The following is a 16,645-nucleotide window of genomic DNA, read 5'->3' on the forward strand; positions in this document are numbered from 1 at the left end:
GGAGTCTCGCTCTGTCTAAAAAAATTTTTTAATTAGCCAGGCATGGTGGTGTGCCTGTAGTCCCAGCTACCTGGGAAGCTGAGGTGGCAGGATTACTTGAGCACAGGACGTTGAGGCTGCACTGAGCTGCAATTACACCACTGCATCCAACCTGGGCAACTAAGCAAGACCCTGTCTCAAAAAAACAAGAAATAAAAAAACCCAGAGATGATTAAAAAAACAAAGCACCTATTTCAAATGGGATTAAAACACAGTAGTCTATACATAAAAGGCTCTGCACAGTGCCTGGTACCCATAAGAAGTACTAGTAGTATGATCACTGTACTCATTTGGAACTCTTTTCAAAGTGAGAACATCTCTCACTTTGTTTTTGTTTTTTGAGACGGAGTCTTTTGGTCTCAGCTCACTGCAACCTCCGCCTCCCCGGTTCAAGCAATTCTCCTGCCTCAGCCTCCCAAGTAGCTGGGATTACAGGCGCCTGCCATCACGCTCGGCTAATTTTTGTAGTTTTAGTAGAGACGGGGTTTCACCATGTTGGCCAGGCTGGTCTCAGACTCCTGACCTCAACTGATCTGCCTGCCTTGGCCTCCCAAAGTGCTGGGATTACAGGCGTGAGCCACCACACCCAGCAGCATCTCTCACTTTGAATAAGCTGAAGCACAGCACTCCAGCAAACCTGAAGGACTCCAACGTAAAGAGCAGATGGGCCTGCCTGTGAGATGCGTGATTCCACAGATACCCACCGAGAAGCAGGCGTCAGGGTCAATCTGATACTTGGCTGCTATTCCGAAGCGCGTGTTACTGTTTCCTGCTGTCCAGGCGAGATTGACAGCGGTCTCCAACTTCTTGTTCACTTTCTGGTAAATGGAGCCACCAAACTCTGTCCCGTCATTCCTGCAAACAAGCACAGCACAGATGCTGAGCTTCCCAGGGAGGCGAGCTGCAGCCCAGACAGATCCACCCAAGTCTCCCAGAAGACAGGGATGCCAGAAACGGACTGAACCAATACTGATATTAAGGGAAGTCAGAAGTTCACCAAATTTCACAAAACAGGTACTAAATTACAGGAAGTCTGATAAGTATGGAACAGGCACCTGGCCAGGCACACTGGCTCATGCCTGTAATCCCAGCACTTTGGGAGGCCAAGATGGGCAGATCACTTGAGGTCAGGAGTTTGAGACCAGCCTGGCCAACATGGTGAAACCCTGTCTCTACTAAAAATACAAAACTTGGCTGGGCTGGTGCCACACACTTGTAATCCCAGCTACTCAGGAGGCTGAGGCAGGAGAATTGCTTGAACCTGGGAGGCGGAGGTTGCAGTGAGCCGAGATTGCGCCACTACACTCCAGCCTGGGTGACAGAGCAAGACTTTGTCTCAAACAAAAAAAGAAAAAGCCGGGGAAGAAGGGGCACATGGTGACTCATGCCTGTAACCCTAGCATTTTGAGAGGCCGAGGCAAGAGGACCACTTGAGCCCAGGATGTAGCTTGGGCAACACAGCAAGATCCTGTCTCTATAAGGAAAAAAGAAAAAGAAAAAGAACAGAACAGAAGCAGGTCAGGCGAGGTGGCTCACACCTGTAATTCTAGCACTTTGGGAGGCCAAGGCGGGCAGATCACAAGGTCAGAAGATTGAGACCATCCTGACTAACACAGTGAAACCCCGCCTCTACTAAAAATACAAAAAATTAGCCAGGCGTGGTGGCGGGCGCCTGTAGTCCCAGCTACTCAGGAGGCTGAGGCAGGAGAATGGTGTGAACCCAGGTGGCAGAGCTTGCAGTGAGCCGAGATCGCGCCACTGCACTCCAGCCTGGGCGACAGAGCAAGACTCCGTCTCAAAAAAAAAAAAGAAAAGAAAAGAAGCAAGTAGAGCACTGAGATTCTGAGGGATTTATTTTTACTGCTACTGATATTATTACTTTTATAAATGATTCTACCAGAAAAATGGCATGGAAGTCCGGGTACAGTGGCTCATGCCTATAATCCCAGCACTTTGGGAGGCGAAGGCAGGCGGATCATTTGAGGTCAGGAGTTCAAGACCAGCCTGGCTAAGATGATGAAACGCTGTCTCTACTAAAAACATAAAAATTAGCTGGGCATGGTGGCGGGTGCCTGTAATCCCAGCAACCTGGGAGACTGAGGCAGGAGAATCATCTGAACCCAGGAGACAGAGGTTGCAGTGAGCTGAGATCACACCACTGCACTCCAGTCTGGGCAACAGAGACTCTGGCTCAAAAAATAAAAATAAAAATAAAAAATGGTATGGAAAGAGAAGAAAATGAGAAAAGAACACAGCCAGAAATGGCAAGAAAGGCAGGGCTGCACATATGCCTCAGAAGGCAAGTTAGAGCCCTTGGCACAACCTGCTGCAGCCACTGCTGGGGAGATACGGTTGGCACTGACCCAGCCTCTTGGAGGAGCAGCACTTCAGAAGAGCTTAATCCACAATTCGTCTCGTCCACCTGTGCATACTCCTCACCCATGCTGCAACATCTAAGGTCCCGGCAGGATTTGAAAGGGAGTTTTTTGCTACATCATAAAATGTCTCGCTCTTTCAGAAATATTCAGAACGAAACCCCAGCTGGTCAAGCTCCCTCCTCTCTTACAAACACACTGAATGACTCCAGTTGCTGCAAATATCCCTTTCCCTTCTTCAGTCATTATAATTCTCCTCTTCCTCTTTGGGGGCCCTGCTTAAGCTCTCAGAATTTGAAAGTCTGCCCCACTCAGCTGAACAGCCTGTACAAACTCTGCAGTCACTGCCACCCCTAAAGGCTGGAATCACTGCTTTTCATAAGCCCATCTGTACTGTCTGATTTTACAACCATGGGTTCAGACTCCTTTGATTAAAAAAATTAAGAAAAATTTTAATGCTGCAATTTTTTAAAAAGGAATGACCATCCTCCTTGCATCAGATGGTCTTCAAGCCTGCCTAAACTCTCTCAGACATCTTTAACATAAAATCAGTGTCTGAGTTCTGCCTCATCATTATGGGCATTGCCAGTGGAAATGGCATTGGTAACTGTGCGTCAGAGCCAATGTACTTTGGAATCCAGCAAAGGGCTTCAGGACCTAAGAACAAAAACTCCAGATTTCACAAGACACTCTCCCTAAATTAGAGAATACATTCTAAATTTTTTTTTCCCCGAGATGAGATCTTGCTCTGTTGCCCAGGCTGGAGAGCAGTGGCAAAATCATAGCTCACTGCAACCTCAAACTCCTGGGCTCAAGTGATCACAGGCATGTTGCCACCATGCCCAGCTAATTTTTAAAAATGTTCTTAGAGACACGTATTTCTGTTTCCCAGGCTGGTTCCAAACTCCTGGCCTCAAGTGATCCTCCCACCTCAGCCTCCCAAGTAGCTGGGATTACACATATGAGCCACACATTGTAAATTCTCGCTTCCCCATGAAATTCAGCAAGACAGACATTATGCTTCTAGAGAGTACAGGGAGACCCAGGCACTGCCTGATTCACAGGGAATCCTGTCTTCTTTAGACAGCCCAAGTATGCTACAATAAAACAGCAGCCTGTCAAAAATAACAGATTTTTTAATGACTTTAGTAATATATTCAGTTGGGGAAGTTTCTTGGGCTTACATGTTTTTAAAAAGGCCAGACTTTTCAGAATATCCTAAAACCAGGAACACAATATTGCCTTCCTATACAGAGCTTTCAAAACCATAAACAAGAGGCCAGACGTAGTGGCTCACGCCTGTAATCTGTAATCCCAGCATTTGGGAGGCCAAGGCAGGCAGATCACTTGAGCTCACGAGTTCAAGAACAACCTGGGCAACATGGTGAAATCCTGCCTCTACAAAAAATACAAAAAGTAGCCAGGTGTGGTGGTGTGCACCTGTAGTCCCAGCTACTTGCAAGGCTGAGGCAGGAAAATCACTTGATCCTGGGAGGCGGAGGCTGCAGAGATCGTGCCACTGCACTCCAGTCTGGGTGAGAGAGCAAGACCCTGTCACCAAAAAATAATTTATTAAATAAATAAACAGCTGGAACTGTTCAAATTCATCTATATGAAGCACAAAGACTTTCTGTTATGCATCCGGGCCCCTGCAAGCACCAGGGCAACCCAGATGAGTTGTGTCAGCTGCCTTCACGCTGGTTCCAAAAATAAACCATACCCACTTGTTGCTTATTAAAAATGTTGAAGCTCAGATATGTGGGGGAAATGGCTAACAGCCATTGTTCCTCCTAGAATTGGTACCAATGCCCAATTTCAAACTAAGGAAAAAACTTCCCATGCCAATCAGAATTCTACATTCAAAAACATTTCTATGCATGTGGTATGTTTCCTATACCTTTTTTGTATGTTTCACCTTTTCTTAATTAAACATACAATAACACTGATATTTTCTTCTTTTTTTTTTGAGATGGAGTCTCCCTCTGTTGCCCAGGCTGGAGTGCAGTGATGTGATTTCAGCTCACTGCAACCTCCACCTCCCAGGTTCAGGCAATTCTCTGCCTCAGCCTCCTGAGTAGCTGGGATTACAGGCACCCGCCACCACGCCCAGCTAATTTTTGTATTTTTGGTAGAGATGGGGTTTCACCTTCTCGGCCAGGCTGGTCTTGAACTCCTGACCTCGTGATCCACTCGCCTCGGCCTCCCAGAGTGCTGGGATTGCAGGCATGAGCCACTGCGCCCGGCCAAAATGGTTATTTTCTTGGTATATATTTTTATGAATTTTAACACACATATACAGATTAATGTAACCATGACCACAGTCAGGATATAGAATAGTTCCCTCCCGCAAACTCCCTCAATCACCACTTTGTAGCCATACCCTCCCCACCCCCTGCCAACCACTAGATTGTCCATCTCTATTGTTTTCCTGTGACTTTTTAGCTGGAACAGATTCCAAATTAATGATAAAAATTCCTCAAAAAAGTTATTAATGGAAATAATATTAGTTTACACATTAATACCATTGATTTGCCTTAAGTTTAAGAAGTTAATTCTTTAGTGACCTCTAGTGGAAAGAAATAAACATGGTAGCTCTGCACCCAGCTTGTGCCTGTCACAGGTTAATTCCTCGTGAAACTGAATAAAACAAGATTTATGATAAAACAAGACCCATGAATGAAATGTGTTTCCCTTAACCTAAATCATCAATCTACTTCAATTCTCAAGGGGCTCTCTCCTAACCTATAATCACTGTTTCCCTTCACCATACTGTCCAATAGTTACTTTTACATGTTTCACTGTACAGAGAAGATACTTTGTAACTCAGACAATCAGCTCCTAAATTTGTCTACCATGTCTACATGTCATCAAGCCCAGCAGGCTAATCCTCAGGCATTAGACAGAGAAAGAGAGCTGAGAGCTGTTTTGTTAACTAAAACAAAAACTGCAGGGAATGGACCCACTCTGGACTGACACCATGTCCCTGCTGTAATTAATCAGCCACTTTGTGTACCTGTTGCAATATTTACTGTTCGTAGAGTGGAAATGATGTAAGACACTCTAGGAAATGGGTAGGTGGGAAACAAATGATAGCAGCAGGCCATCTGGCTCATCTAATGCCAACAAACTCACTTTACAGTGGTTAAAATTGGGCTTTCTTTAAAAAAAACTAATGAAAGCAATCCCCTTACCACACACACTCCAACCCCACCCCTCACCCCGCTGCCCCCATGGTACACTTACACATTAGTGTGAAGCTGGAATTCATCAGTCTTGTAGCCAACTGCAAAGTTGCTCTGGGTCACTCGGGATTTTGCAGTCTCAAAATTCATCTGGTAACCCGCCAGCCAGCCCTCGTAACCCAGCACTAGAGCACCCCGGATGGAAGGTCCAGCAATGTCGAAATCCATGTCACAGCCCAGGTTAATGTGCTCCCGCTTGTACCCTGTCTTGATTTTAGCATTTTTTTTCCTAAAGGAAAAGAAGTTGTATTAAGATCAGAAGCTAACTCACCTTGAAATGCCTTTTTTTTTTAATTTTTTTTTAATCCTAGGTCAAATAAAGGGAGTGGGATGGGGGTGAAGTCAGGGCTCCAGTTCTCCCTTAAGGCACTGCTGTACCACAATGAGCAGGACACAACCTCTCTTCCACGGCGACCCAGTCTGCAGAAACCCCACACTAATGAAGTGAGAACACAGACAGGAAAAGCCTGGAAAATAAATACGAAGTAACTTGCTTGTCCTATCCTCTTTGTATGCTTAATGTAGCAGCCTACACAGGCATTCATTAGGTAGAAAGCCACAACGTAATTATGAGACAGATGCATCTTTGATGTTTTCCAAACCTGTGGAAAAGATTTATCTGTCATGAAGACAGCTACCTAAATAGCAGCTTTTAAAGAGACGGTTATCTTCTTACTTTGTGGCTCACACAGTTAAGTAAGGAAACATAGGCTATGTTCCTTCCAAGTGAATACAACAGTAAAATGGATTTCAATACCATACTCATGAGACCCCAATGAGTATGTATTTCAGAGAACCGGGTACTGATATAGAACCTGTAACTCTGCAGACATGGGGGCCAGGAAGTGTTAGTTAGCCAGACAGTACCCACGTCCAACCTGATGATACCAGATGTGAGTCTATAAGCAGTTCAGTGTCTGTACTGCCTGTTCCTCAAGACCCAGCATCCCTTAGGAAGAGCAGGTGAATAGCGCTACCTGCAGACCTATTATTACCATGTCTTTTACCAAAAGTACCCACTGGAGAACAAGATCACATCTAACAAATAAAACATGGCCATTTTTATCTCCTTGTTTCTATCATTCAGTTACAAGATCAACATCTCCCACAGGAAGCTGCATTCTCAGCAGAGACCACAGGAGGAACCAGATCCACTCAGAGCCTCAAGGACTACACAGCACTGTTCACTTCTAGCTTTATTCACATTGAGATTAATGCTTCATCCTCAGCACCTAGACCATTTCCTCCTAAATGGAACCAGTGCTCCTTGGAGAAATGGCTGCCTATAGATCTTAGGCAGGAGATGTACACAGTGACCTAAAACATCTATCAAAGCTATTGAAGACTACTGGGGTGGAGGCAAAAGGACAAGCTAACCTGAAGAGGCTCCCAAGGGATTCAACAATGGAGCAATGTGAGCCTCAATATGGAAAATATCAGCAAAAGGCTGAAACATATTAAACAATATGTTTATTCTAGGCATTATAATGACACTCAGGGCCGGGCGTGGTGGCTCATGCCTGTAATTCCAGCATTTTGGGAGGCTGAGGCGGGTGGATCACGAGGTCAGGAGTTCGAGACCAACCTGGCCAACATGGTGAAACACTGTCTCTACTAAAAATACAAAAATTAGCTGAGCGTGGTAGCGGGCATGTGTAATCCCAGCTACTCAGGAGCCTGAGGCAGGAGAATTATTTCAACCCAGGAGGCAGAGGTTGCAGTGAGCCAAGATTGCGCCACTGCACTCCAGCCTGGGCAACAGAGTAAGACTCCATCTCAAAATAAGTAAATAAATAAATAAATAAATAATTATAATAACACTCAGATCACATAGCTGTCATCTTTAGAGACTAGAGAACCAACCTGTTATTTTAAAAAGAGCAAAAAGCTGGGTGCGGTGGCTTATACCTATAATCCCAACACTTTAGGAGGCTGAGGCGGATGGGTCAGGAGTTCAAAGCCAGCCTGGCCAACATGGCAAAACCCCATCTCTACTAAAAATACAAAAATTAGCTGGGCGTGGTGGCGCACACCGGTAATCTCATCTACTCAGGAAGCTGAGGCAGGAGAATCACTTGAACCTGGGAGGTGGAGGTTGCAGTGAGCCAAGATTGCGCCACTGTACTCCAGCCTGGGCAGCAACAATAAAATTCAGTCTCAAAAAAAAAAAAATCATGAAACAATCATGTAAATTTGAACAGACTAGAGATTTGACAATATTTAAAAATGATCCACCAGGCGCGGTGGCTCATGCCTATAATCCCAGCACTTTGGGAGGCCAAGGCAGGTGGATCACCTGAGGTCGGGAGTTCGAGACCAGCCTGACCAACACGGAGAAACCCCATCTCTACTAAAAATACAAAATTAGCCGGGTGTGGTGGCGCATGCCTGTAATCCCAGCTACTCGGGAGGCTGAGGCAGGAGAATCACTTGAACCCGGGAGGCGGAGGTTGCGGTGAGCTGAGATCGTGCCATTGCACTCCAGCCTGGGCAACAAGAGTGAAACTCCATCTAAAAAAAAAAAAAAAGAAAAAAGAAAAAAAGAAATGTCAACTTTTTTCAATATAATAATAAATACCATGGTTATGCTCCTTTAAAATGGAATCTTGCCATTTAAAGATACATAATAAAATGTTTACAGATGAAATTAACGTGCTGTTATTTATTTAAAATAATATGGGCATGGAGGAGTGCTATATTTATGGCTGTATAAATAAAACATGATCGGCCACAGGGTTGGTAACCATCAAAGCTGTGTGATAGGAATAGAGTGAGGATTAAACATATTTTTTTGTATGTTTTTGTATGTTTCAGATTTCTCATTTAAAAAATAAATAAATAAAGGCTAAACATTCCAAATTCTCAATGAGACAAGAATTTCAGAGGTCGTAGTTGAAAATAAGGCCAGAACCCCCCTCCCAAGTGATGAAGGAAAATAGCCTGTTTCATGGCAAGAGTGACACCATCTTGAAGCAAAACCACCACTGATACAGTTTGCATGTTGTACCCTCTAAATCTCATGTTGAAATGCAGTCCTCACTGTCGGACCTGCTGGGTGGTGATTAGATCATGGGGGTGGATCACCCATGGATTGGTGCTGTCCTTGCAATAATGAGTTATCATGAGATCTGGTTGGTTGAGTGTGGCACCTCCCCACCACTCTCTCTCTCGCTCCTGCTCTTGCCATGTGATGTGCCTGCTCCTGCTTCATCAATCGCCATGACTAAAAGCTTCCTGAGGCTTTCCCAGAAGCCGAACAGATGCCTGTGCTATGCTTGTACAGCCTACAGAACCATGAGCCAATTGAACCTTTTTTCTTCATAAATTACCTATCCTCGGGTATTTTTTCCTTTTTTTTGAGACATGGTCTCACTCTGTTGTCCAGGCGGGAGTGCAGTGGTGTGATCATGGTTCACTACAGCCCCTACCTCCTGAGCTCAGGTGATCCTCCCACCTCAGCCTCCCAGGTAGCTGGAACTGACTATAGGTGCGCACCACCATGCCCAGCTAGTGTGTGCGTGCCTGTGTGTGTAGACGGGGTTTCACCATGTTGCCTAGGCTGGTCTCCAACTCCTGGGCTCAAGCAATCTGCCTGCCTCAGCCTCCGAAAATGCTGGGATGACAGGCGTGAGCCACCTCGCCTGACCAGGTATTTCTTTAGAGCAATACAAGAACAGCCTAATACAACCATGACAATCAAGAAATACATCACAGACAATCCCATAAAAGAAACAATGCCAGCCAGGCACAGTGGCTCACACCTGTAATCCTAACACTTTTAGAGGTCAAGGCAGGTGGATCACTTGAGGTCAGGAGTTTAAGACCAGCCTGGCCAACATGACAAAACTCCATCTCTACTAAGAATATAAAAATTAGCTGGGTGTGGTGGCATGCACCTGTAGTCCCAGACATTCAGGAGGCTGAGGAAAGAGAATCACTGGAGTCCGGGAGGCAGAGGTTGCAGTGAGTCAAGATCATGCTGCTGTATTCTAGCCTGGGTGACAGAGTGAGACTCTGTCTCAAAAAAATAAATAAATAAAAATTTAAAAAGTAAAGATGCTTATCTAACCTCCCTATGGTCACAAGTTTTGCAAGTTTTTTACAAGATGGTCTAAGATATGCACACGTCTTTACTCTAAAAGCTTGCTATATAAAGAATACTTTCTGGAGGATAAGTGCAAGGATCCACTGTCTCTTGGCTGCTTGAGACATTGCTTCTTTTTGCAAGTCTCTATTAAATGTTTCTTTCCGAGAAACTGGATTTGTCAGTCTCTTTCTTTGGCTGCTCAGCTCCCTCAGCAGTTGGGTGGTAGGTGTGCACAGACCTGCTCACCAACAGAACAAGTGACAATGAAACTTATGCCTTGGAACCTCAACTTTGTTTAAGTTACTTCTATACATTTTGGCAAGGTTTGAAGGAAAGGAGTAAAAACTAAATTATCTCTCAATAAGAAAAATCCAAAACTGGTCAGGCTCAGTGGCTCACACTTGTAATCTCAGCACTCCAAGGGGGGCAGATCACTTGAGGTCAGGAGTTGGAGACCAGCCTAGCCAACATGGGAAAACCCTGTCTCTACTAAAAATACAAAACTTAGCAGGACATGGTGGCATGTGCCTGTAATCCCAGCTATTCAGGAGGCTGAGGCACGAGAATTGCTTGAACCCGGGAGGTGGAAGTTGCAGTGAGCTGAAATCACATCACTGTACTCCAGCCTAGGCGATAGAGTGAGACTGTCTCAACAAAAAAAAGAAACCTATCTTCATCTGCCTGCTCTCTGGGGAAAGAAGCCTGGGTTTCGAACAAGTATGTGATTGCACCAGGCTGGTTGAGATGACTGATGATTAGACAGCTGCTGAGAGGGTGACATTTAGAAAGGCAAAAAGACCAAGAAATATAAAATCACGCATCTTCTAACCATCTTCTTTTTTAATTTTTAATAAAAAGCTGCTGATGATCACAAACTATGATGCCTATGGCAGGGCCTCTGACCAGTGGTATGTACCACCTGCACCAGTTTACATGGCACCCCCACCGTCTCACTGGATTCTGGCCAGGGCCCACGATCCCCAAGAGAAAGGGCAGTGCTGGGGAGTGCTCAGGCTTCTCTCCAGGTCTCTTTCTAACACTGCACACTATGTCTGTGGAGTCTTCCTTTTTCAGATATTATTGGGATTTATTTTTAAGCTATTTCAACAGTAGTGCTAATTTGACAAGCACCCGAGAGAGGCCTGACTGATTTGTGGTTAACAAGCAAGCTTTATTTGTGGTAGATACTCAGTGTGGGTGCTGGTCCTTATTGAGGTCTGCAGCCTCATCCAGATGTGGTCTACACTCAGCTCCTCCTGGAAGCCAGGTGTTTTCCCAGGCTATACCCTCAGTCACTTTGGAAAGCCAGCTTTCATTTCTAATCTCCATCATGCATCACCAGAACTTTCCTCAAATACCCAGTAGCAATATGTACACCTAGCACCCAGAATTTTAGGGTTTTTTGTTTGTTTGTTTTTTGAGACGGAGTCTTGCTCTGTCGCCCACATTGGAGTGCAGTGGTATGATCTCAGCTCACTGCAACCTCCACCTCCTGGGTTCAAGCAATTCTCCTGCCTCAGCCTCCTGAGTAGCTGGGATTACAGGTGTGTGCCACCACAGCCAGCTAATTTTTGTATTTTTAGTAAAGACAGGGTTTCACCACATTGGCCAGGCTGGTCTCAAACGCCTGTCCTCGTGATCCACCTGCCTCGGCATGCCAAAGTGCTGGGATTGCAGGCATGAGCCACCACACCAGGCCCACAATCTTAGTTTCTAAACATCATTCTCCAACATAAAGAACCAAGGTTCCTTGGAGAAATGGCAGATAGCAGGACTGGGGAAAAACAAGTACTAGATGAGCATCGTACATTTTCTGAAACCAGAAATAAAGACATGCTTTGAAAAACGACAGAGGTTTGTCAAAAAGCACACAGGATGTATTCTCCCAAAGGCCATATCTGGGACAACTTGAGCGACAAAATAAATGACACTGTGGATTACAGCCCATAGATTAAACATCCATGCATCTATACTAATATAAATAAATAATTGATTGAATTAATACACGGGAAAGAAGGAATAGCCCTTCCTTACAGTAGAATACCAAGTAACAAGTGAAGGAAGGATGGCAATAGGAAATCACCATTTGAGGTTGGGTGTGGTGGCTCACACCTGTAATCCCAACATTATGGGAGGCCAAGGTAGGCAGATCACTTGAGCTCAGGAATTCGAGAGCAGACTGAGCAACATGGTGAAACACTGTCTCTACCAAAAATATAAAAATCAGCCAGGGGTGGTGGCAGGCACCTGTAGTCCCAGCTACTGGGGAGGCTGAGGAGGGAGGATCCCTTGAGCCGGGGAGGCAGAGGTTGCAATGAGCCGAGATCACACCACTGTACTCCAGCCTGGGTGACAGTGATACCCCACCTCAAAAAGCCAAAAAAGAAAAGAAAATCACCATTTGTAGCCGGGTGTGGTGGCTCACACCTGTAATCCCAGCAATTTGGGAGGCTGAGAAAGGTGGATCACTTGAGCTCAGGAGTTCCAGACCAGCCTGGCCAACATGGTGAAACCTCATCTCTACCAAAAACACAAACATTAGCTGGGCTTAGTGGCACGCGCCTGTGGTCTCAGCTTCTTGGGAGGCTGAGGAAGGAGGACTGCTGGAGCCCAAGAGGCAGAAGTTGCAGTGAGCCAGGATCACACCACTGCACACCACTGCACTCCAGTCACCATTTGCCAAGCATAACAGTTGCAGGCAAGAATCACCAATGGATGTTACTATTTGTCAGCAAAGGTATGATAAGAAATAGAATATTTGCATATCTCAAAGTGTCTACCCACAAGATACTTACTGATTACAAAGAGAAAAATAGTAGCTTTACAGTGAAGAGAGTTGGCAAACACCACTTCAAAACTGATCACCAAAAATGAGGCATATTGATAATATTTTTCCTAACATCACGTGCTGAGAAGAATACAACACAATAACTTTTATGGTTGCCAAAAATGTAAAACCTAAATTTAATCATAAGGAAGCATCAGACAAATCCAAACTGAGGGACATCTTAACAAAATAATTGGCCATTCTTTTTTTTTTTTTTTTGAGACGGAGTCTTGCTCTGTCACCCAGGCTGGAGTGCAGTGGCCGGATCTCAGCTCACTGCAAGCTCCGCCTCCCGGGTTCACGCCATTCTCCTGCCTCAGCCTCCCGAGTAGCTGGGACTACAGGCGCCCACCAGGTCGCCCGGCTAGTTTTTTGTATTTTTAGTAGAGACGGGGTTTCACCATGTTAGCCAGGATGGTCTTGATCTCCTGACCTCGTGATCTGCCCGTCTCGGCCTCCCAAAGTGCTGGGATTACAGGCTTGAGCCACCGCGCCCGGCCAAGGCCACTCTTTTTCAAAAGTGTCAGGGTCAGAAAATATTCCAGATTACGGAAGACTTAACAATTAGATGCAATTGGCCGAGTGCAGCGGCTCATGCATGTAATCCCAGCACTTTGGGAGGCTGAGGTGGGCGGATCACGAGGTCAGGAGTTCGAGACCATCCTGGCCAACATGGTGAAACCCCATCTCTACTAAAAATACAAAAATTAGCTTGGCATGGTGGCACATGCCTGTAATCCCAGCTACTTGGGAGGCTGAGGAAAGAGAATCGCTTGAACCAGGGAGTTGGAGGTTACAGTGAGCCGAGATCATGCCACAGCACTCCAGTCTGGCAACAGAGAGAGACCCCGTCTCAAAAAAAAAAAAAAAAAAAAAAAAAAAACAAAAAAAAAAAAAACAATTAGATGCAATTTAGGATCCTGACCTGGATCACAGATCAGAAAAAAGACGTCATTGTGACAATAGATTAAGTGTATGACATCAACATTAACTTGCTGATTCTGATCATTATAGTTATATAAGCCATTAACGTTAGGGGAAGCTGGGGGAAGAACACAGGAGAACTCTGCATACTATTTTTACCACATTTTTCTAAGTATAAAATTACTTTGAAATAAAAAGCAAATTTTTTTTAAAAAAGGGTGGGTGTGGTGGCTCACACCTGTAATCCCAGCACTTTGGGAGGCTAAAGCAAGCAGATCACCTGAAGTCAGGAGTTCAAGACCAGCCTGACCAACATGAAGAAACCCCGTCTCTACTAAAAATACAAAATTAGCTGGCTGTGGTGGCGCATTCCTGTAATCCCAGCTACTCGGGAGGCTGAGGCAGGAGAAACACGTGAACCCACCCAGCACTTTGGAAGGTCAAGGCAGGCAGATTACGAGGTCAGAAGTTCGAGACCAGCCTAGCCAATATGGTGAAACCCCCGTCTCCACTAAAAATACAAAAATTAGCCAGGTGTGGTGGCCCATGTCTGTAGTCCCAACTACTTGGGAGGCTGAGGCAGAAGAATCACTTGAACCCAGGAGGAGGAGGTTGCAGTGAGCCAAGATCACACCACTGCACTCCAGCCTGGGCAACAGAGCAAGACTCCGTCCCCCCTACACCCAAAAAAAAAAAGCAAATAAACTTTCCTTTGCGTTTTATACTGCAGGGCCTGGCGACCTCTGCAAAGCTCCCTAAGGTAATGGGAAGGAAATTACCTACAAATTCCAAAGTGTGCTATCCCAGGGCAGCAGGCAAAGTCCAAGGCAGCAAATTCAAGCATGTGGGCACATCCTCCAGCCCCTCATCCTATCCCAGGATCTTTCTGGATAACCTCTCCCTGATATCATGGCAGAGTTCCTGGGGGGAAAGTACACAGCACTGCAAGAAGGCAGTGGTCTTACAGAAGAAACTACAGCAGAGAGGAGGAATGAGAGTAAATCAGCCCCTTAACAATGGTCTCGGCCGGGCGCGGTGGCTCAAGCCTGTAATCCCAGCACTTTGGGAGGCCGAGACGGGCGGATCACGAGGTCAGGAGATCGAGACCATCCTGGCTAATACGGTGAAACCCCGTCTCTACTAAAAAATACAAAAAAACTAGCCGGGCGAGGTGGTGGGCGCCTGTAGTCCCAGCTACTCGGGAGGCTGAGGCAGGAGAATGGCGTAAACCCGGGAGGCGGAGCTTGCAGTGAGCTGAGAACCGGCCACTGCACTCCAGCCTGGGCGGCAGAGCAAGACTCCGTCTCAGAAAAAAAAAAAAAAAAAAAAAAAAAAACAATGGTCTCTTCAGATCATCTATAGCCAGGCTATAAGAAGCCATCTCCAGAGGGTAGGAACCCTGTGTGCCCAGTCACTTGTGTGGACCACACACCCAGCACAGGTCTGGACTTGGTAGATCCTCCCTCTAATAAATATTTGTTGGAAAGGAAAAAAGGAAGAAAAAAAAATACATATGAAATGGCAAAACTGAAAAATTCATAATGCCATTTAACTACACCACTTAAAGATGTTAAGTTTTATATGTATATCTTACCACAGTTTTTTTTTTGGAGACAGAGTCTCTCTCTGTAGCCCAGGCTGGAGTGCAGTGGTGCGATCTCAACTCACTGCAACCCGTCTCCTGGGTTCAAGCAATTCTCGTGCCTCAACATCCCAAGTAGCTGGGACTACAGGCATGCACCACCATGCCTGGCTAATTTTTTATTTTTATTAGAGATGGGGTTTTGCCATGTTGCCTAGGCTGGTCTCAAACTCCTGACCTCAAGCAATCCACCCACCTCAGCCTCCCAAAGTGTTAGGATTACAGGCATGAGCCACTGCATCCGACCCTTTTTTTTTTTTTTTTTTTTGAGATGGAGTTTCACTCTTCTTGCCCAGGCTGCAATGCAATGGCGCCATCTAGGCTCACGGCAACCTCTGCCTCCCAGGTTCAAGCAATTCTCCTGCCTCAGCCTCCCAAGTAGCTGGGCTTACAGGCATGCGCCCACCATGCCCAGCTAATTTTTATGTTTAGTAGAGACAGGGTTTCTCCACTTTGGTCAGGCTGGTCTCAAACTTCCGACCTCAGGTGATTTGCCTGCCTCAGCCTCCCAACGTGTTGGAATTACAGGCGTGAGCCACCATGCCCAGGTCATGATTTTTAAAAACTGAAATTCAGTACATGCCCTTGATCCCATCATCAGTATATAAAACAGTCTTCCCCAGGTTTAGAAGACCCACCAATATGAATGGAAAAAAACAAGGGTGTATTCTAAAAGGGAGTAATTCCTTCTAGGTACTTTGAAAAGCACCCAGGAATTAAGGCAGACCGCCATGCTATCTTGCCAACTGATGGGTTAAGAAGTAACAAGCCTAATACATCTGTGGCCAGAAGGCCTGGAGAAAGTACAGCCTCAGGAGCCACCTTGCAGTTACACCCACAGGGTCTCAGTGTCCCTAAGCAGAAAGTTGGGAGAAGGACTTCCACACCTGAAGAAATGAGGCTGGCGACAGTGACCAGTTAGGCCCTGCTTCCAAATGTCACCCACTCCCATTTGGCCATGGCCACTTACATCACCAACAGCCTAACTCACATGAAATGGCTATTACTGAACCAGAAATCCTGCAGCCTCCGTGGCTGAAGCCAGGAGAACACTAACAAAATGCAGAATCTTATTACGAAACACTGCTAAACACTGCTCTGAATCCTCTATTAGAAAGTGAGCTCCTTGGGGGTAGTAACAATCATGGCCTGGGCATCCTTAGATCTCCAGATGGGCGCAGGGCCAAGCACAGGTGGCACTTAGAAAACATTTGTTGGGTAAACACCAACCCTGAATTAGGAAGTGCTTATTATAGCACAGTCTGTTAATGCATAGATGTGGGTACGAGCCCGGGACCAAATTAAAACCAGAGGACTTGGCCAGGCGCGGTGGCTCAAGCCTGTAATCCCAGTACTTTGGGAGGCCGAGACGGGCGGATCACGAGGTCAGGAGATCGAGACCATCCTGGCTAATACGGTGAAACCCTGTCTCTACTTAAAAACACAAAAAACTAGCCGGGCGACGAGGCGGGCGCCTGTAGTCCCAGCTACTTGGGAGGCTGAGGCAGG

At 45.8% G+C, this 16,645-nt stretch overlaps 1 protein-coding gene across 3 annotated transcripts in view; it reads right to left on the reverse strand.

Annotated features, from left to right (window-relative positions):
• VDAC1 (voltage dependent anion channel 1) overlaps window positions 1-16,645 on the reverse strand; it is a 34,932-nt gene that overhangs the window by 3,201 nt on the left and 15,086 nt on the right. For all 3 annotated transcript variants that reach the window (XM_010359956.2, XM_010359953.2, XM_010359954.2), the window contains exons 6-7: window positions 5,658-5,885; window positions 744-894 (exon numbers count right to left, since the gene is read on the reverse strand). In XM_010359956.2, the coding sequence (XP_010358258.1) occupies window positions 744-894; window positions 5,658-5,885 (379 nt within the window). The remainder of the gene's footprint in view (window positions 1-743; window positions 895-5,657; window positions 5,886-16,645) is intronic.

The sequence above is a fragment of the Rhinopithecus roxellana genome, chromosome 3 (assembly GCF_007565055.1).
Source record: "Rhinopithecus roxellana isolate Shanxi Qingling chromosome 3, ASM756505v1, whole genome shotgun sequence".
In the NCBI taxonomy this organism is placed as follows: Eukaryota; Metazoa; Chordata; class Mammalia; order Primates; family Cercopithecidae; genus Rhinopithecus; species Rhinopithecus roxellana.